At 34.7% G+C, this 22,514-nt stretch overlaps 1 protein-coding gene across 2 annotated transcripts in view; it reads left to right on the top strand.

Moving 5' to 3' along the window:
* LOC130242203 (netrin-G1) overlaps window positions 1-22,129 on the top strand; it is a 148,950-nt gene extending 126,821 nt beyond the window's left edge. For both annotated transcript variants that reach the window (XM_056474251.1, XM_056474241.1), the window contains exon 7: window positions 21,018-22,129. In XM_056474251.1, coding sequence (XP_056330226.1) covers window positions 21,018-21,268 — 251 coding nt within the window. In that variant the 3' untranslated portion in view covers window positions 21,269-22,129. The remainder of the gene's footprint in view (window positions 1-21,017) is intronic.
* Window positions 22,130-22,514: the final 385 nt, after the last annotated feature.

Genomic DNA, 22,514 nt, shown 5'->3' on the forward strand with positions numbered 1-22,514 from the left:
CAGTTCGCTAGGATCATCAATCATCATCAAACGTGATCAAGAGTGAGTTTTAAAAGTTTAAAATGTTTTAAAAACAGTGCATGTGTGTAATGAATTACAGCGATTTACTTCAGATTCACTTAATCAGCACAGCCGCGTGTCAGAACAATTATAAAAGAATATAATTGAGAATGAGATCTGCTTCCTGAGGCAGCCGAGGGCGGCGATTGCTGACAGGCACGTGGGAACGGTGGGCGGGGAGCACTAGCCGTAAAGGGCCAGTACAAAAAGACAGCAAAAACTTTTTTTTAGCTATAATATAGACACTTCAAACAGCTATAATAAATAATCTGATGGGTGTTTTGAGCTGAAACTTTACAGACAAATTCTGGGGACACAAAAGACTTATATTAAATATGAAAAAAGGGGTAACCTATGTGCCCTTTAATCAAGAATATATATTCAATATTCAAGTGCAAAATCTGCTGTTGTATTCAGCTATAAAAATATGTAAAAGAATAAAAAAATAAATCACAGCAATATAACACTACACATCTAAATAATGTGTTCTGAAATATCACAGAAATTTGTCACTGTGTCTACTAAACTAATCAATTTTGTTATACAGATAACACATGTGTGCTTATTTATTTGAAACAACAAACATAGTAGCATTAGTCATAGTAATTAATATTAATAATAATAATAATAATAATAATAACGTTAATAGTCTCTCAGTCTCTTTCATGAGCACACTTAGGCTGCGTTTGAAATTGCATACTTCTATACTATATAGTATGCTAAAATCAGTATGTGAGCCGAGTAGTATGTCTGAATTTATAGAATTCGAAAATCAGTATGCGAGAAGTATCCGGATGACCTACTACTTCTTCCAGCGAGATTCTGAAGTGCACATCAAATGGACACTTTGCTATCCCATGATGCCCCGAAAGAGAATTCATGAATGGGAGTGAAGCGACACAAATCACGTGGGTAGGTCACGTGTTCATGACAAAATGGCGGATGTAGTACCTGTGAGTTGCATTTATTCTGCTCACATTCATACTGTATAGAACATACTTTTTTAACGGCTGAGTAGTACATTTAAATTAAAATGCAGTACCTACTGAGTAGTAGACAGCTTCGGACACAGATTTGGCCTCTCTTGCGCACACCCGTTTTTTTTCGTGTGTGCACACCTGGTGTACATCGTGTGCATTCAATCTTTGCTTTAGCTTGACTTTTGTCCAGTCTGTCACCTCTTCTTTACGGTGGTTGCTTGGCATCTACCAATCCCACAATGCGTCAGTTATCTGCTGTAAACAGGAAGATGTGGGCTAGACTGCAGAAAAAATGGATTAACTTACCAAGTAACGGACAAACACATAAAAGTAATGCGGTTACAGTATTAGTTACTGTCAAAAGTAATGCGTTACAGTATTAGTTACTGTCAAAAGTAATACGTTACAGTATTAGTTACTGTCAAAAGTAATGCATTACAGTATTAGTTACTGTCAAAAGTAATGCGTTATAGTATTAGTTACTGTCAAAAGTAATGCATTACAGTATTAGTTACTGTCAAAAGTAATGCGTTATAGTATTAGTTACTGTCAAAAGTAATGCATTACAGTATTATTTATTGTCAAAAGTAGTGCCGTTACAGAATTAGTTACTGTCAAAAGTAATGCGTTACAGTATTAGTTACTGTCAAAAGTAATGCGTTACAGTATTAGTTACTGTCAAAAGTAATGCGTTTCAGTATTAGTTACTGTCAAAAGTAATGCGTTATAGTATTAGTTACTGTCAAAAGTAATGCGTTACAGTATTAGTTACTGTCAAAAGTAATGCCTTTACAGTTTTAGTTACTGTCAAAGGTAATGCGTTACAGTATTATTTATTGTCAAAAGTAATGCCTTTACAGTATTAGTTACTGTCAAAAGTAATGTGTTACAGTATTAGTTACTGTCAAAAGTAATGCGTTACAGTATTAGTTACTGTCAAAAGTAATGCCTTTACAGTATTAGTTATTGTCAAAGGTAATGCGTTACAGTATTAGTTACTGTCAAAAGTAATGCCGTTACAGTATTAGTTTCTGTCAAAAGTAATGCGTTATAGTATTAGTTACTGTCAAAAGTAATGCGTTACAGTATTAGTTACTGTCAAAAGTAATGCGTTACAGTATAAGTTACTGTCAAAAGTAATGCCTTTACAGTATTAGTTATTGTCAAAGGTAATGCGTTACAGTATTAGTTACTGTCAAAAGTAATGCCGTTACAGTATTAGTTTCTGTCAAAAGTAATGCGTTATAGTATTAGTTAGTCAAAAGTAATGTGTTACAGTATTAGTTACTGTCAAAAGTAATGTCCTTACAGTATCAGTTACTGTCAAAAGTAATGCATTACAGTATTAGTTACTGTCAAAAGTAATGTGTTACAGTATTAATTACTGTCAAAAGTAATGCGTTACAGTATTAGTTACTGTTAAATATAATGTGTTATAGTATTAGTTACTGTCAAAAGTAATGCCTTTACAGTTTTAGTTACTGTCAAAAGTAATGCATTACAGTATTAGTTACTGTCAAAAGTAATGCCTTTACAGTTTTAGTTACTGTCAAGGTAATGCGTTACAGTATTATTTATTGTCAAAAGTAATGCCTTTACAGTATTAGTTACTGTCAAAAGTAATGCGTTACAGTATTAGTTACTGTCAAAAGTAATGCGTTACAGTATTAGTTACTGTCAAAAGTAATGCGTTACAGTATTCGTTTCTGTCAAAAGTAATGTGTTATAGTATTAGTTAGTCAAAAGTAATGCCTTTACAGTATTAGTTTCTGTCAAAAGTAATGCGTTATAGTATTAGTTACTGTCAAAAGTAATGCCTTTACAGTATTAGTTACTGTCAAAGGTAATGCGTTACAGTATTAGTTTCTGTCAAAAGTAATGCGTTATAGTATTAGTTAGTCAAAAGTAATGTGTTACAGTATTAATTACTGTCAAAAGTAATGTCCTTACAGTATCAGTTACTGTCAAAAGTAATGCATTACAGTATTAGTTACTGTCAAAAGTAATGTGTTACAGTATTAATTACTGTCAAAAGTAATGCGTTACAGTTTTAGTTACTGTCAAAAGCAATGCGTTACAGTATTGGTTACTGTCAAAAGTATTGTGTTACAGTATTAGTTACTGTCAAAAGTAATGTGTTACAGTATGAGTTACTGTCAAAAGTAATGCCGTAACAGTATTAGTTACTGTCAAAAGTAATGTTTTACAGTATTAGTTACTGTCAAAAGTAATGCCTTTACAGTATTAGTTACTGTCAAAAGTAATGCGTTACAGTTTTAGTTACTGTCAAAAGTATTGTGTTACAGTATTAGTTACTGTCAAAAGTAATGCCTTTACAGTATAAGTTACTGTCAAAGGTAATGCGTTACAGTATTAGTTACTGTCAAAAGCAATGCCGTTACAGTATTAGTTACTGTCAAAAGTAATGTGTTACAGTATTCGTTTCTGTCAAAAGTAATGTGTTATAGTATTAGTTACTGTCAAAGGTAATGCGTTACAGTATTAGTTACTGTCAAAAGTAATGCCGTTACAGTATTAGTTTCTGTCAAAAGTAATGCGTTATAGTATTAGTTAGTCAAAAGTAATGTGTTACAGTATTAGTTACTGTCAAAAGTAATGTCCTTACAGTATCAGTTACTGTCAAAAGTAATGCATTACAGTATTAGTTACTGTCAAAAGTAATGTTTTACAGTATTAATTACTGTCAAAAGTAATGCGTTACAGTTTTAGTTACTGTCAAAAGCAATGCGTTACAGTATTGGTTACTGTCAAAAGTATTGTGTTACAGTATTAGTTACTGTCAAAAGTAATGTGTTACAGTATGAGTTACTGTCAAAAGTAATGCCGTAACAGTATTAGTTACTGTCAAAAAGTAATGCCTTTACAGTATAGTTACTGTCAAAGTAATGCGTTTACAGTTTTAGTTACTGTCAAAGGTATTGTGTTACAGTATTAGTTACTGTCAAAAGTAATGCCTTTACAGTATTAGTTACTGTCAAAGGTAATGCGTTACAGTATTAGTTACTGTCAAAAGCAATGCCGTTACAGTATTAGTTTCTGTCAAAAGTAATGCGTTATAGTATTAGTTAGTCAAAAGTAATGTGTTACAGTATTAGTTACTGTCAAAAGTAATGTGTTACAGTATTAATTACTGTCAAAAGTAATGCGTTACAGTTTTAGTTACTGTCAAAAGCAATGCGTTACAGTATTGGTTACTGTCAAAAGTATTGTGTTACAGTATTAGTTACTGTCAAAAGTAATGCGTTACAGTTTAGTTACTGTCAAAAGTATTGTGTTACAGTATTAGTTACTGTCAAAAGTAATGCCTTTACAGTATTAGTTACCGTCAAAAGTCATGCATTACAGTATTAGTTACTGTCAAAAGTAATGCCGTTACAGTATTAGTTAGTCAAAAGTAATGCATTACAGTATTAGTTACTGTCAAAAGTAATGCATTACAGTATTCGTTTCTGTCAAAAGTAATGCGTTACAGTATTAGTTACTGTCAAAAGTAATGCCGTTACAGTATTAGTTTCTGTCAAAAGTAGTGCTTTTACAGTATTAGTTACTGTCAAAGGTAATGCGTTACAGTATTAGTTACTGTCAAAGTAATGCGTTACAGTATTAGTTACTGTCAAAAGTAATGTGTTACAGTATTAGTTACTGTCAAAAGTAATGTGTTAACAGTATTAGTTACTGTCAAAAGTAATGCGTTACAGTATTAGTTACTGTCAAAAGTAATGCGTTACAGTATTAGTTACTGTCAAAAGTAATGTGTTACAGTATTAGTTACTGTCAAAAGTAATGCGTTACAGTTTTAGTTACTGTCAAAAGTAATGCGTTACAGTATTAGTTACTGTCAAAAGTAATGCGTTACAGTATTAGTTACTGTCAAAAGTAATGCGTTACAGTATTAGTTACTGTCAAAAGTAATGTGTTACAGTATTAGTTACTGTCAAAAGTAATGCGTTACAGTATTAGTTACTGTCAAAAGTAATGCGTTCCAGTATGAGTTACTGTCAAAAGTAATGCGTTACAGTATTAGTTACTGTCAAAAGTAATGCATTACAGTATTAGTTACTGTCAAAAGTAATGCTGTTACAGTATTAGTTACTGTCAAAAGTAATGTGTTACAGTTTTAGTTACTGTCAAAAGTAATGTGTTACAGTTTTAGTTATGTCAAAAGTAATGCGTTACAGTATTAGTTATTGTCAAAAGTAATGCCGTTACAGTATAAGCTATTGTCAAAAGAAATGCAGTTACAGTAACACATTACTAGTAACGCGCTATTGCCTAGCACTGATAGTAGTTCATGTTAACGAAACAGCACCAAACAGTATATATATATGAATTTAGATTGATTCAGATTGATATCACCGCACCAACTACTGGTCTGGCAACCAAAATGCATTTTTTTAGCCATTTCAGTAGATCCGTGTGAACTAGGCGGAAATTCCAGAAAGCTGGTAATGTTTCAGCATTAGTTCACCCTTTATTATGAAGGGGGTGTTTTTATTGTGTTATTACAGAATAAAAACTAAAACTGACAAAATTCTGTTCATACATTGGGTAGATCGACTCTAAACCTGATTACTCAGAGTATAAGATTAATGTAAAAGTTAAACTTGATTTGAATACAGCCCAAGGAATAGTTAATTGTTAATGTTAAAATAATATAAAAGACAAACAAAAGGCACACTATTCTGTTTTGATTCTTTTAGTAAAAAATCTCTATTTTATTCTTATGTATTTTATTAATAAAATCATTTTTCATACAGATATGTCATTGCAGGTTTGGTTTGTTCTTTTCTGCAATATGAATATAAAATCAAATTCTGCTGACCCTATATTTATGATAATATCTGATAACTATAAAAAGCTTTTAGCAGGCTTTTTAATATGCAAATCATACACTTTGTCAATAATAAAGAATGGCCTTTTTAGTTAAAGTTTTTAGTCTCAGAAAAAATAAATGAGTATATTGCTTTATATGAATAAGTAAATTTGACCATTGTTTAGTAGAAACAAAAACTCTAGCCTATACATTAATTTTGGACCGTTAACATAAGTCATGTTGTTAGATAAGCTCAAGATTTGGCTTCAGTAATGACTAATCTAATGTATATGCACAAATATAATATTGTATAGTTTGTATAGTTTGTATAATTTCTCAAACATTATTGTAGCACAATTTGTGCTAACTACAAAAAAAATACATGTTGGCCAGTACTATGTAATAAGTAGCTGAAATAATCACAGATATCAGGGCATGTCAAAATATCTTAGGGGCCCCAAAATCACCTCAGACCCCTGAAGGTCAATGAAAAGCTTTACATGATTCAGTAAGTATTCATAATACATAAATTAAATATTAATAATACAAACATTAAGTATTTATCTGAATGCTTATAATATTTATTATATTATTATATAGTATTATTAAGTGTAAAGTTAAGTACAAGTTTCTGAGAAGTATATCAAGTACTGTAGATATAGTAAAACCTGAGAGCTCTGTCAAAATCTACTGATCTAGAGAGATCTGGCACTGTTGGAAGAAGAAAAGGTCTTACTTTTTTAGAGTAAACACTGGAAAATGTAATTCTCATGTAATATAAGTGAAGAAACTAAGAAGTAAACAGTAAGATCTAGCAGAAAATAAAGTTGACTTTATATAAAATCTTTAGTTATATATTCACAGCACACTAGTCTGATATTGTTCATCTGAAAAAGGAACACGGCACCCTTTCTCTGACCCATCAGGCGACGGATATGGATCTGTCGAATGCATGCGTCACTATTGCTCAAGTCAGGAGCTGTCTGTTCTGTTCTGTTACTGTGTGAAAAAGCCACCGTTCCCGGAGAAGGTGCGATACAGCACATATGTCTCCTAGGGAGAGACAGACCTCGGCCAGAGTTCACACCTTGCTTTTTTCTTAGGTCAGAAGGTAAAGCGCAACACAAGTGCAAATGCAATCCAAGCCACTCTACAGTACATGTGACGGATGACCTTGCACGTCTTTCACAAGGGGTTCATTTATATGGAAATCAGTTTTTCCAAGTTTTTACCTTATTCTCAATAATCATATTATTATTAAGGTGTTTACGTAACAATTTACAATTTAACCTAACGTCACAGATAATTCACTTTAGTTAAATAAAATCATGTTATCCAACACAATATTTATGAAACTTTATTATTTTTTATTTATTTGTTCATTTAACAGGGACAATGCACTTGACATTGTTTTACAGTCAACCGATGCCGCGTACATAGGGCATATAGCATAAAGCTAATTTGCAGCCCTCGTCCCTAATTAGGCTTTACAGAAAAATAAAATAAAGTAAACTTTTCAAAAAAAATAAAAAATAAAATAAAAGATAAATAAACAATACACTACTCAATAATAATAATAATAATAATAATAATAATAATAATAATAATAATAGTATATAGCCTACTGTAAATTACAACCATTAACAATTTATATGATTTATATATGAGATTAGAATATGCGTTATCTTAGTGATTTTATGTTTTAGCATAGAACATGGCATATTCTCAATAATATTTGTAAAAGAAACACAGGCCCTATCTGTGCTGTTTACATATATTTTAATTAATGAAGAAAACTAGTGCATGTTTTACCAAAACTAATATTGGATTTGTGTGTGTGTGTGTGTGTGTGTGTGTGTGTGTGTGTGTGTGTGTGTGTGTGTGTGTGTGTGTGTGTGTGTGTGTGTGTGTGTGTGTGTGTGTGTGTGCGCGTGGGTGTGTGTGTGTGTGTGTGTGTGTGTGTAATTTTATACAAAAATTTATGGGCACTTTTTCTAAAGAAGTTATTACTCCGCCCCGTTTAGAGCGTCATTATAGATGTTTTACATTATAGCTAAAGTGGTTCAAACAATGGATCTGCAAAACTTCTGTATTAGGTAGGCAGATGACACTACATCATTAATTGCGCAAACGATGCATCCTACTATGATTGTGTCAAACATGAGTTATGTTGTTGTTTGGGAAACGCACCCCACGTTTGTACATATGAACTCTTACGAATTCGCATTAATTAGCCACTAAACTAACAAAACGGAAAATAGTTACGTTTCGTCGTGTGAACAGGCTCCTACTTCTGATTCATGCAGACTTGAACCCTTTGACGCATGTGTGATTAGACTGGTGTGATTAGAATGTTCAGTGTGTGTCATGGGATCGGCTGCTAAATTAAAATCTGCTTTTCCGCTATGGCTGGTGCACAACGCTTGTCATAATTCACAAACTATAAGTATTTTCAAACAAATAATGTTTATTTTAGGTTCCAGACATTTAAATACACATACGTATTAGTAAAACAGTATTTAAAATTTATAAAATATATCGTGATATCTATGGAGATAATAGACCCTTAGAGATCATGGAGATAATAGACCCTTTTCACGTTAGCAGAAGGCAACATAGCTGGCTAAACTTAGAGCCCGGTGAATCTAAGAGTACAACATTTTTTTTTACAATCCTATTTGTTGAAATAATAAAAGAAAAACTCCACAATGGTGTTATCAAGACTTTCAGAAAGTGGAAAAAAAATAGTCTGAGACTGGTGACGAGAGGAGAGAATGACGTCAAAATTACTCTCAGCCCCATAGACTCTGCATTAGAAACACCTCGCATAAGCGGTCATTTTTTTGTAAGCGATAACGTTTTTTGTAATTTGACGCAAAAATGATATAATACATTCATAAATGCATATAAATGTTCATACGTTTTTTTTTTAGCAAAATATTAAAAACTTTCAAGGATTTAAGATTATAATGACCATTAAACACGTCATAACAGTCTTGTAAAAAAGGTCCATTACAATAAGTATTCATTTTAAACATTAACAGACAATGTGCATTATTTACATCAGATACACACTGTTTAGGTCACCAGAACGGTTATTTATTTCTTCTCCCATTTAAACAGCTACTTAATTTGATGGATTTGATGATCAAATACATGTTTATACTTGAGAATCCCAATATCAGACAATTTCAAACATAATAAGAATTTTGTCAATATTTGCCAAAGAAAACTGATATGTCATCAATCAAACTTAAAAGCGATGCTTTCTAAATAATGGTAACATTAAAAAAGGCCAGTGGGTGTTTTTAACACTTACATGTGAAATATGAAAATCTGACAATGTTTAAGTGCTATAATTGGGTGCATCTACCAACCAAGAAAACATAAAATGGACAATCCAGTATTTTTTTCCTGCTATATATTTTCTGATATTATTGTTCTGGTAGGAAAAAAGAGGCCAGTGTGATTTGTGTATGTATTACATTTTTGGTGTTCTCATCAGAATGGTGTATAAAGGCTTAACCATCTTCTGGGAAGCACCAGCTCATTTGCATTTAAAGGGACACAAAATAAAAATTAAATGTATGCTTACAACCAAATTCGGTCTAATTTAATGAGCTAATCAGAGTATCATCTTGATTGTGTGAATATCTGAATATTGTTGTCCATGTACAGTAAATGTACTGACTGAAAGTGAAGACTGTGAGCTTGATGTGAGCTTGTGTATTTTCAATGTCCGTGTACATATTTAAAGAAAGGAGCAGCGACAGTGGGTCTGTCTTTTAAGTACACTTGAACTTCACCCCTCACTTCAATCTAATCTCGGGTACAGATGCTGCCGGGAAGACAATAGCTCTTGTTGGGTCCTCTGGAGGCCTGTCAGCATTTGGATAATCCCATACACAGTGAACAAAGTAAACTCCAAGTCTAGAGATTTAAAGTTTAAATCCCAGCAAAATCTTTCTAGAGTTGTCGCTCAAAATGGACACTGAGCTTTTCTGAGTACCAGTTAAACCATGCCAGATGGGCTTTTTCATGGGAAGATATGATTTTTTAAAATGTCATATATAAGTGTTAAAATTGTACTCAGTGGTTAAAATCTTAAACATGGCACTCTTGTTTTGTTTGGTTGCATACTGGTCAGTTGAGGGAGAAAAAAAATGCATTTCCTATGATTAACAGAAGATACCCATTAAAATGTCATTCAGTGTAACAATAGTTTGTAAACCAAAACATTTTGTCAGGAATATTACAACAATAATGATTTATAGTCATTTGATTATATATTAAAAGCCACAAAATACTGATTCATTGTAAATACTGATTTAAATTGGGATTTATTTATTTATTAAAAATTTTGATTTAAATATTTGCTATAAAATCACTTTTGTTAATTTGATGCAGACAAACTTTTAAACTAAATTCACTCAAAAAATGCTGGATTGTTGCAACCCAAATATGGGTCAAATATGTCAAATCAATACACAAATCAATACACTATACATTAAAAATGTGTAAAAATGTATATATATGTACGATAATTTTAAATAATCTTTAAAAATGTATCATAACAGTTGGCTTTGTTCATATTTAAACTATAGTTTTAAGTTAAATATTTTACCTACTGCAATTAACATCAATTAATTAATGCTGACAGTTAATTTATTGTGTGTCAACAGTATTTAAAGGCACCGTGAGTGCTTTGAAATATGAATTTTTATTCGATGTTTGATGTAATCTCAACCGAAACACGATGAGATGGTGGGACGTAGAGCAGCTCCTCTCCTTTTTAAAAAACAGCCAATAGTGTTTTGTTTTATCAGCTCTCTGCCAGTAAGAGTGGCTGATCTCAAGTGCATCAAATGAAAACAAATTAGAAGCGTATTGAAGGGGGCGGGGCATGTCAGATACTATTCAATTCAATTCAATAGCTGTATATATATAGATAGATTGTGTAGATTGTGTCAAAGCAGCTTAGCATGTAAGTTCTAATAAAGTCCAGATTTTAGAGTTGAAGTTCAGTTTAGTTCAGTTCATTCTTTTTCTTTTCGTCTTAGTCCCTTTATTAATCTGGGGTCGCCACAGCGGAATGATCCGCCAACTTATCCAGCATATGTTTTACGCAACGGATGCCCTTCCAGCTGCAACCCATCACTGGGAAACAACCATACACACTCATTCACACACATACACTACGGACAATTTAGCCTACTCATTTCACCTGTACCGCATGTCTTTGGACTGTGGGGGAAACCCATGCAAACGCAGGTACAACATGCAAACTCCACACTGAAACGCCAACTGACCCAGCTGAGGCTCGAACCAGTGACCTTCTTGCTGTGAGGCGACAGCACTACCTACTGTGCCACTGCGTTGCCTAGTTCAGTTCAGTGTGGTTTAAATTTCACTGCTGAAATTTAGAGATCATTTGAAAATTTAGAAAGCATTTGATTGGTTATGATGTGATGAGAAACTGTACTAAGGGTTGATGTGAATAAAATCGTTGATCCATTTGAACAGAAGTGACAAACTACAAGCTTTGTTTATATCAGTTTTATATTTTCTAAATGTGAATTTTGTAACTATTTTGGGGCACACTTGGTTATAGATATCCTAAAAACAGAAAGAAAATAAAACGATACTAAATCTAAAATCTAAAAAAACCTTTAATATTTTTTTAGAATTTTAATATATTTTTAATAATTATAAAAAAATAATTTTCACAGGAGGGGTGGGCTGTTGAACAGTAATGGCTTGGGATAGACATTATCACGCATCTAAAGCAGGTCGCACACTAGAAGCACCGCATAGCGCTACGCAGCACCATACATTTTAGAATTCTAAACATAGGTTTCTATCAGGGTACACACACCGGCGCCACAAGTCGGCGGCTGTCCGCGGCACCCAGCCACGACTCAGGACACTGTTCATTTCTCTGCCACACCACAGAGCGCCATCTGATTAGTTTCATGTTAAATATTATGCAAATGTGCACGTCTGGTGTGTGATAATTTTAACTGTCATGTGCGCGCCATGTCACGGCGCTGAACGGCGCTTCCATTGTGCGACATGCTTAAGTCAATGAGACCATTTGTAATTGGCCTAATGCTTCATGTCACTAGCTCTAGCTTACTCCTGGGATGTTTTGCACTTCAATCGTTCATGTCAGGTTAGTAGGGAGTATTGAACTATGTAGGGACCCTGTCCTTCATGCAGTTCATGCATAAAGCTCTCACTTTTTTTTCAAAACAGTAGAACTTTAAAAATAAAAGTGTGTGATACACTACATTTGAATTCATTGTTGACTTTCAAGTGCCTGTATAAGAATGCAATTAATCTGAGAAAAAGTCATGTGATTAATTGCAATTAAAAATGTATTAGTTGCCCAGCACTAATTACAGTAATGTAAAGTAACATATTACAAATACTCAAACTACTCTAATTGAGTAGTTTTTCTAAGCAATTGTGCTTTACTAAGTAGTTTAAAAAAATGTGTGCTTTTACTTTCCCTTGAGTACATTTTAGTGCAGTATCAGTACTTTTACTTTACTACTTTCCTTTAACCTGCAGTCACTACTTTATTATTTCTTGTCTATGGGGGGTGGAAAAATCAGTCCTGTCCTTCCTGTCCAATCAAATCACACATAGAAGGTAAATCTCATAATAATGAACTACCTCAAGACATGGGCGACATATAATTGCAGCAAACTGTTTAGAAGCATTTAAAGTGTCCAAGAAGATGTCCAAAATCTTTACACACATTGACCCAGAGACTGTTTAGATGCATGTCACTGATGAGAAGATGACAGATGTTTACTGTATGATGACTGAAATGGCTTTAAACTCTCAGCAAGCACAAGAAGTCAGCATGGGCTATTGGGGACGTTGCATTTTGTTTGGATGTGAAAATCGGGTTGATGTCAGAACTCAATGTCAGGCTGACATCAATGTCCAACGTCCAACCTACAGCCTAAACGTCTAATAATGTTACAGCTTGACGTTGTGTTGACATTACAACTATGATGTCTGTCAGATGTAGGATTTTGGTTGCAAAACCTGACGAATAAATGTCAGTATTTAATGTCAATATGATGTTGGTTTAAGACACAACAGAACCTAAAACCAACCAAATATCAACGACATTTGACATCAAAATAACGTCCTTAGATGGTGGCTAGACATTGAATTTAGCTCACCTGACATCACAACCTAAATCTAACCTAATATTAACGTCTTATGATGTTGTGTGCCTGCTGGGCAATCACTAAATGCACTACAGAATGTTACGTTTACACACATCCACAAATTACATGTAAATGCATCAGCTTTTTACAGTGTAATACTCACTACTCTTGAGTACTTTTGAAAGGTCTACTTTTTACTCATACTTTGAGTAATATTTACAACATATACTTTTACTCTACTTGCACTACATTTTTAGGCAAGTAATGCTACTTTTATTTGAGTATGATTTTTCAGTACTCTTTCCACCACTGACTAATTATAATCCAAAATTAGTGCAGCTCACACAGAACACCAAAAATATTGAATTCAATTTATGCCAATTTTTTTGCCTGGTGACAGGTTTTGTGGAATTGCAGACAGAAGTCAGAGGCAAATCTGTGCCTTATCACATGTGACAATCACACAGTGTGAATTATCAAAAATACAGTCAGAGAGAATCATTGACATGTCGTCAACGCCCATAAAATATATGGCATGTTAAATATTAAGACCCATTGGCAATTCAAAATTATGCTCTGTGAATGACCAATCAGCGATGACCAACATACAATGATATTTTAATACTATGATAATTTAATACTATGTTTTAATACTACGAAGATTAGTATTAACTAATCTTATATAAAAGCAACAGAACAGATTTGTCCAAATGCCAATAAGACCTATTAATTTAAAATTAGCTGAATGTTAGAAATCTGTCAGGGTGTATCATTTATACTGTATGTGCAAATTTTACTCAAAATTACACCGAAATATGACAAAAGAAAGAACTCACAACTGCAAATAAAGCAAAACGAAAGAATGAGGGATAAAAAGAGCAAAGTATTCCTCAGATACCAGGTTTGATATTTACAACAATAATCTGACATTCATTTGATCTCAAAGCAATTAATTATCCAGTTATAACTCCATGGACTTGGATGTCACTACCATCTACTGTTGTTTGAACATCTGATGCATATGGCACACAAAATGGGATATACTTCAGGAGTTTTAAAGTTGTGATCTCCCCAGCTGAATGCAGATTTTCCATGAGATGAGATGTCAGGGGTTTAACCATCCTCCTGGAAACAAAGCCTTCAACTAAATAGGGGATGTTGTGTTTTTGAAGACTGGTTTATTATGATTTGTTAATAGCTTGCTAGTCTGTTGGCCAGTAGGGATGTTGGCTTTAGACTTTCTCACCCCTAAACAAAAACATACTTTTATTGGTCACTTTAAGTCATTGAGTTGGGATGATACCCAGATAGTGAAGACGAATAGCATACGAATGTGGACCACTTTAGACAGTTATGCGGCACTGGTTGTATTCTTTCGGCCCAGACAAAATTAATGTGAGCCTGAAGTGGCCCACCTGTACAATGGCAAAGGGAGCCCAAAGATTCAAATTCATATATGGGCCATTTAAGGCAAAGATTTGGCACTTATGGAAAAATGTAATCTGAAGGTAAACCTAATGTGGCCCACGTCAAAAATGATAAATTTGGCCCAAATGATGGAGGACAAATGTGGGGAACAGTCGGCAAAAATGTGGCATAGTCATTTATGGGTAATCTGGGTCTAAACCTAAAGTGGCTCACACGTGTAAATGCAAATGTGGCCCAGTTATTTTAAAACAAATGTGGGCCACTTTTGGCAAATATTTGGCACAGTAAGCTCTGGCTATTGTGGCTGTGAGCCTAATGTGGCCCATAGAAAATATGGCAAATGTGGCCTAGTTATTTTAAAACAAATGTGGGCCACTTTTGGCAAATATTCGGCACAGTAAACTCTGGCTAATCCAGCTATTAGCCTATAGTGGCCCAGAGAAGATATGGCAAATGTGGCCTAGTTATCCTAAAACAAATGTGGGCTACTTTTAGCAAATAATTGGCACAATTAGCTCTGGCTAATGTGGCTGTAAGCCTAAAGCAGCCCAGAGAAGATTTGGCAAATGTGGCGCAGTTATTTTAAAACATATGTGGGCCACATACACTAAAGTAACCATCATGGAGAAAAGTGTTTGCGTCAGTTGGGCTCATAGTACAGAACCTCTTAATATAAATTTTCTTTTGGGCTGCTGTAACTTTGAGAACGTTACTTGAAAATTTTATTCATTTCAGCAAACAAGCCAAGTAAAAAAAAAAACCTATAAATTTAAGTGAGGAACAACCTCTGATGAAAAAATATATTTCACTGATGTTAACCAAAGCTTAATCTATTATTAGAAGTAACGTAATAACATGCTTGCACATGCCACAGAATTATGAAGGTTTATACGCTAAAAAAATTCTATGGTTCAACTTCTGCTCACAGAGACATCAATAATCAGCGTATGAACCTCAACAATGGTGACAATTAACAAAATGAACAAAACTCACAAACATCACAAACAGGAGACTAAAAGTGATAAAATCAACAACGTCAACATAAACAGCAGAATCAAAAGCAAATAATGAAAACTGTAGCATCAATAAGCTATATAATGTATTTATACTACAATGCATGCTGGGAATTTTGTACTTTGCCACACCCAGCAAATGTAAGGTGTAGGCCGGATCTAGGCCAGAATAAAAGCAAACTGTGTGCCAGAATAGGGTCGCTTCATTTGGTTGAATTGTGGCTGATATGTGGTATTGCTTTGGCTTAATTGTGGCCCATATCTGGCAAACAGGAGTGGACAATTGCCATCATTTCATGTGGTTTGTAGACCAGCTTTAAGGCCGGATTTGAGCCAAGTGAATTTTGCTTGCTGGGTAGTCTTTTCTAAGTCAACGAAAACTGCAAAACAGTACAGATTTTGACTGGTTTTAGATAGAAGCTAAAAATAATAAACTACTAAACAACTAAATACCAGTGTGGCCAAGCTAGAAATAAATTTAGACTGGTTTAAGAGGTGTTTTATTGTTCATTGCTGGTTTCTTCTGTCCTTGCTTCTCTAGACAAAATCCATCTGAATGAAGAAACCAGCATGTAATTAAACTCAGTTTCTGAGCAAATAGTCCCATCTCTCCACCAAAAGCAAATATTTTCCTCAATAATGGAAGCTGGTACAATGCAATAGCAATCATCCCTTTTCCCCTAAAGAGCTTGTTTACAGGTCAAGGAAAGGGAGATTAGAGTGATTCAGGCCGGATTGGCAGCAGAGCGTAGATTTCATTGCAGACCACTTTCCTGTTTGTCTTGAAATTGAACTTGAAATTTAGTTGGAGGTAAAAACTTAAATGGCTATAGACATGGTAAAAAATAACACTAAAGAATATGGTAATCGGACTTAAACCATGGTAATCACAAATCAACCATGAATTTGAAATATTAACCACATTTTAATCATGTTATTTGTAGTAAATTTGTGGTTACACAAATGATAGTCAATCACAGATGGCAATTAAAAACATTCAATACACTTTTTCTATTGAAGCCATGGTTAATTTTCATGTACACAATCAGTCTGGATTTTGTTTGCTTTCATATCATCGATGTCAGGTCAAAACCTTGGATCTCATTTAATATTTTTCAGTGCTATTGTTCACTCTTTATGTCTGTCTTTTAATAAAGTTGAACAATTTCTGTGCAATTCTAACATCTCTGCACATTCTGAAATTCATTTATAATTGTCCACAATATCATTCTACAAATTTGCCTGTATCCACACAATTTGTTTTTTTTAAGTACACTATCAATGTAGGCCAGTTAATGTGTAGATTGTACCTAGCTGGACATATTTACTTATATTTACATATTTATATTTATATATTTGTATTTAGTTTATGCATTTATTTAATAAATCCATTATTAGTATTATTTTTTAAATAAAATTAGAATATTAATAAAATGTAATATTGAAGGACCTATTTTACACCTTTAACAAGATGTAAGATAAGCATTTGGTGTCCCCAGAATGTGTCTGTAAACTTTCAGCTCAAAGCACCCATCAGATAATTTATTATAGCCTCCAGAATCTGCCCATTGTGGTTTCTGTTTACAGTGTAGCGTGGCTTTAAATGCAAATGAGCTGCTTCTCCTAGCCCATCGCTCTCACATGCATGTCTGCTTCTCCTGCCTTATATCAGATAAACAGCAGTCAGTGATAAAGACAGACACTGATGATGCTGAAATACAGCTCATTAATCAAAAATATCATGTAAGTTTATTTCATGTAGTTGTGGTGGAGTTTATTCAAGCTTTTCTGGGCACACAAATGCCGTTTGCAGTATGCACACACACACATATGTGCATTTACTGACACTATGCAGCCTTGGTGATTATAGCGGTTAAGAATTAGACAGTAATTTTACTGTCTTTATTACAAACGTGTTCTGTTTTAAAAAAAAAAATTTACTTATAAAACTTATAACATTCACATGTTATTATAGAAACATGGCGTCTGTCAATCAATTCAGCAGGCGGGAAAAATCGCACTCCTACGTCACGTTGCGGTGGGCCTCAAAATCAGTGGGATTTGGATTCTATTTTAAAGACAGAAATGTAAAAAAAGAGCCATGTTGGATTTATATCACTCCAATATGACAGTAGACATACTATACCTACACGCACTTCTGTCAAACAGCTTACAAAAGCTGATTTTCATCATGGGTGCCCTTTAAGGTCTTTAACCATTAAGGTTACAAGGAATTCTGCGATTGTCCTGTACCTGCTTGTATTTTTCTCCTTACAATGCACTTTAAAGTTTTATGATTATTAAATCTACAACCATTTTCTAGTGCAACTCAAGGTAGAACAGCTTCTAATTCTAAGATGATTTGTACCACCGTTTTGCACTTAAAGTATTTGACTAGCACTTCATCTAGAATGATTTTTATGGACTGAAATGCATTTCAGAGAGATATAGAGCAAAGTATACGCAAAGTTAATGAAAACACCAGATCCATGCTACACATAACAAATACAGTTGAAGTCAGAATATTAGCCCCCCTTTGATTATTATTTGTTGTTGTTGTTGTTGTTGTTGTTGTTGTTGTTGTTGTTGTTGTTGTTGATGATTTTTTAAGTAATTCCCAAATGATGTTTAACAGAGCAAGGAAATTTTCACAGTATGTCTGATAATATTTTTCTTTTCTGGAAAAAGTCTTATTTGTTTTATTTCGGCAAGAATAAAAGCAGTTTTTAAACCATTTTAAGGTCAAAATTATTAGTCCCTTTAAGCTATATTTTTTCCGATAGTCTACAGAACAAACCATCATTATACAATATCTTGCCTAATTACCCTAACCTGCCTACTTAAACTAATTAACCCAGTTAAGCCTTTAAATGTCACTTCAAGCTGTATAGAAGTGTCTTGAAAAATATCTAGTCAAATATTATTTACTGTCATTATGGCAAACATTAAATGAATCAGTTATTAGAAATGAGTTATTAAAACTATTATGTTTAGAAATGTGTTGGAAAAAAACTGCTCTCTGTTAAACAGATTTTGGGGGGAAAAATAAACAGAGGGGCTAATAATTCAGGGGGGCTACAAATTCTGACTTCAACTGTATATTCACTCATCAGAAAACTTATAAAACTTTTCAATAATACAATGACACATAAAAGTGTTTTACCACATGCAAGGTCACTCAAACACCTTTGATGACGCAATATTTAAGTAAAAAGTCACAGTATGTAATTTTCACCACTAGAGGGTGTGTATTTGCAACAAACCAAAGCGCAGTTAAAATACGCTGAGTGTTTAATCATGGGAATTGATGACTTCATTACTGGGCATTCACACCAAAAGCGGCGAGAGTGTCAAAGTAGCTGGAAGTCATTTTCAATGGGAGCCAACGGCAATAAGTAATGAGGAGCGGCGCGGTGCGTCTTCGCTAGTGTGGGCATCGAGGAAAGTTAAAATCAAGTAAACGTTATGGAAATGAGCTATGACATGGTTTGGCAGCAGGCAATCGTAATTTTGAAGTCCACCGCGTGAGTGAATTCAGGAGAACACAGTCCTGTAAACTTTGGTTCTGACCACAGTTGTTCCCAAGAATTTGAATATAGCGGTCACTGGATTTCTAATTATTTACAATGTTTTCTTGCAATGACATACATTTAAAAAGTTACTGGCGAGTTACTGATATGTATTAAGGTTTTTTTTTTCTTTTAAAAAAGTGGGAATCTCATGCTAACTACTTCAAAATATTTCAGACATATGGACACATATTGGATAAGTGGAGCAAAGCCACATCACATGCAACAAATTGATCTTTCATTGTTAAACGAATTTGATAAAAAGTGTGCAACGTTCTCACACTAGAAATCGTGTTTTTATGCGGGAATGTAACTGATTTGCCGATATACTGCAACACCTCCTTTAAATATGAGATCATTCATTCATTCATTTTCTTTTCAGCTTAGTCCCTTTATTAATCAGGGGTCTCCTCCAACTTATTCAGCAAATGATTTACGCAGCGAATGCCCTTCCAGCCACAACCCAGTACTGGGAAACACCCATACACACTCATTCACACACATACACTATGGCCAATTTAGCTTATTTAGTTCACCTACTGTATAGCACTTGTCTTTGGACTGTGGAGGAAACTAGCACCCGGAGGAAACCCATGCGAACACTGGGAGAACATGCAAACTCCACATAAAAATGCCAACTGACCCTGCCTGGGCCAGAACCAGCAACCTTCTTGCTGTGAGGTGATCATGTTACCCACTGCGCCGCCGTGACGTCTAATATCAATCAAGCAAATTTTGACGATGCTCTCGCCATCGGAGTAGTAAAGGCACACAGCGTTGTTGCCAGAGCTTACTTTGACACTCTCGCCATCTTCGGTGTGAATGCAGTTACATCCTATGGGACTTATGCAGAAATCGTTCATAGATAAGCTAAAGTTTTCAAAACTTACTGATGGTAATAACTTAATCCACTTGAGTAAATGAAGCAATTTGAGCACAGTAAAACCCATTAAATGAAGAGAACTCAAACCAACTGAGTACTGTAAAACCATATAAGTTAAAGCAACTCAAACTGTTTGAGGAAAACGATTGCAACAAACCATTTGAGTTAAAAACTAATCTATATGAGTACTTACTCCATTTAAGTTGAAGTAATGGGGTATTTAATTAACTTATTACCTTCAACACGGAGTTCAAATCTTTTTTCAAATGAGTAGAATTAACTTTCAGTCAATTTAGAGTTAACTACACTCAATTTAATTGCTGAAGTTGACTGTTGGGTTTTACAGCGTACCAAATATATTTTATAATGCTGCTTCGTGCAGTGTAATAAAATGCAAAACATATAATGAAGCATGTTTTGCCATTCTCTGTTTTTAAACTAGAAATTGAGGGTTTGTGATGTCATTAGCAATACAACCCAGGACACAGTCCATGTCACTAGTTAAAATTGCTTATTTCTCTGGATTTGAAGATTCTTCTAAACATTTGGGATAATGTAATAAGTCAGTAAAACATATGTTCTAGTGGTTTTTGTATATTTATTGACAAAAAAGTACATATTGTGTATAAGTATTTTTTATTTTTTTTTAATCCAGCAGATTTCAACATACAATGTTCACCCGACAATAACAATATGCTAAAAGCCCAAATCACCTAATACTACCAGCATTCAGTAGTTTGCCAAAAGTAAGCGATGCTATTTTCACTTTTAGCCACATGCTGAAAAATGTGTCACACGAAGATATATTCCCTGCCCCCAAATCCCACCCCTCACTGTATGATTAATCATATCACTTCTGCAATATTACAGTGGGACTAACATCCCCCGTGGTGTCCTTAAAAGACACCGCTGAGCCTCTCGCCAGCGCCCATCATAAACAATCACGCGCGCAGCAACCTGATGATCATCTTGATGGATGCACTTTTTTTTTCCTGGAAAGTGTTTCTTAGCGGGGGGAAGAAAGCGATGCGTGTTCACCTCTCTTTTTCTCTGCTCCCCACAGCTCGAGTGTGTGACAACGTGCTCCTGCGCTGTCAGAACGGCGGTGTGTGTCACCACCACCAGCGCTGCCAGTGTCCGGCAGGTTTCGGCGGGATACTGTGTGAGAAGACCCAGTGCCAGGGTGACTCTTGTGAGGATCTGCAATCCAGCCAGCCGTCGCTGCGCTTCCCGCCCACAGCCCAGACTCTCCCGCTGGCTCTTCTATCCCTCATCCCCTCCCTGCTGGCCTCCCGGGGCCTTACATCACTCTGAGGGTAACGTTTTCGCCCCAAAGACATTCTCAACGGGGGCTCCAATGTTAGAGGACACACGACGGCTGAAAAGAAACACTCTCTTGGTTTGTGGAAGGAAAAAAAAATTAAAGGAAAGTTTTGTACTATGAACTGTGTCAGAGATGATGGATAAACTGCGAGAGGAAATTTACAAAAAACAAGAACATCATATAAAAAAGTGACACTAATGATTGTCTTTGTCTTTGTTGAAAATGTTAGAAAGAATCAAATCAATACACTGTTATATTCTCGCTCTGAAGCCATCCGTCAGATGAAAGTTTATCTCAATCCTCGGAGCGGTAAAACTCTGCAATACTTTTTTTTTATTAGGTGAGGAGAGAATTGTCGAGATGTACTCATTGACTGCCACCTAAATTTACGCACACACAGACATATTCAGAATAACACGACTGGTTGTCAAACTTTTCACACTTTACCTTTTCCTGACCCTGATTCTTCTGCTTCCTGTAACTCTGTGAAGTCATCTGAAAGATCCATGATGTATGTCACACAAGAACGGATCCAGTTCATCAGTATTGATCAAATATACAGTACAGTAATCTGTTCTACTTTTGTACTGTATTTTCAAGAAATGGAGCAAGAAGAAAGACCTTAAACAATGTGACTTTTTGCATCGCTGCAGCAACCTGTAGAATTTGGGTGGGTGTTTTTATTATTGCCCTAATGGAGTTGCATAATCCCTGTTCAGTTGCTAATCGTTATGCTTAAAACATCCGTTTACATTCTCACCGACTGAACTGTATGAGAGGTTTCACCAAAGGGCTTTGGTGAAGAATCCTTTGTTGCTTGAAGCCAGCTATGTTTGTGAATTAAAGATCAAAAATGCCATTTTGTGAAGGAAAGTCTTGATGATTACTTTTCACGTGATTCAGCTGTTCAGGAGAGATTTCAATGCAACCATTTTAGAAAGAAGTTAATGTGGAAGTTAATGGTTAGCACTTTCCCAAGCAGATAGAAAGTGTGCGGTACCACAAACACATCCATGCTGAACACTTAGAAACGTTCACCTGAAAAAGCATGAGAATCTTGAACTCAACAAATCCTGAACTTGACCACAAATTCAACAACTATACCACAAAAATTATATGGATGGAACCTCATTATGTGAGTCTCCTAAAGTAGCTCACACCTAAGAATTAGCCAACATATAGGAAATAATGATACGGATGATCAGGGCCATCCATTTTTTAGCTGAAAACGTGGTT

Source organism: Danio aesculapii, chromosome 2 (genome assembly GCF_903798145.1).
Source record: "Danio aesculapii chromosome 2, fDanAes4.1, whole genome shotgun sequence".
In the NCBI taxonomy this organism is placed as follows: domain Eukaryota; kingdom Metazoa; phylum Chordata; class Actinopteri; order Cypriniformes; family Danionidae; genus Danio; species Danio aesculapii.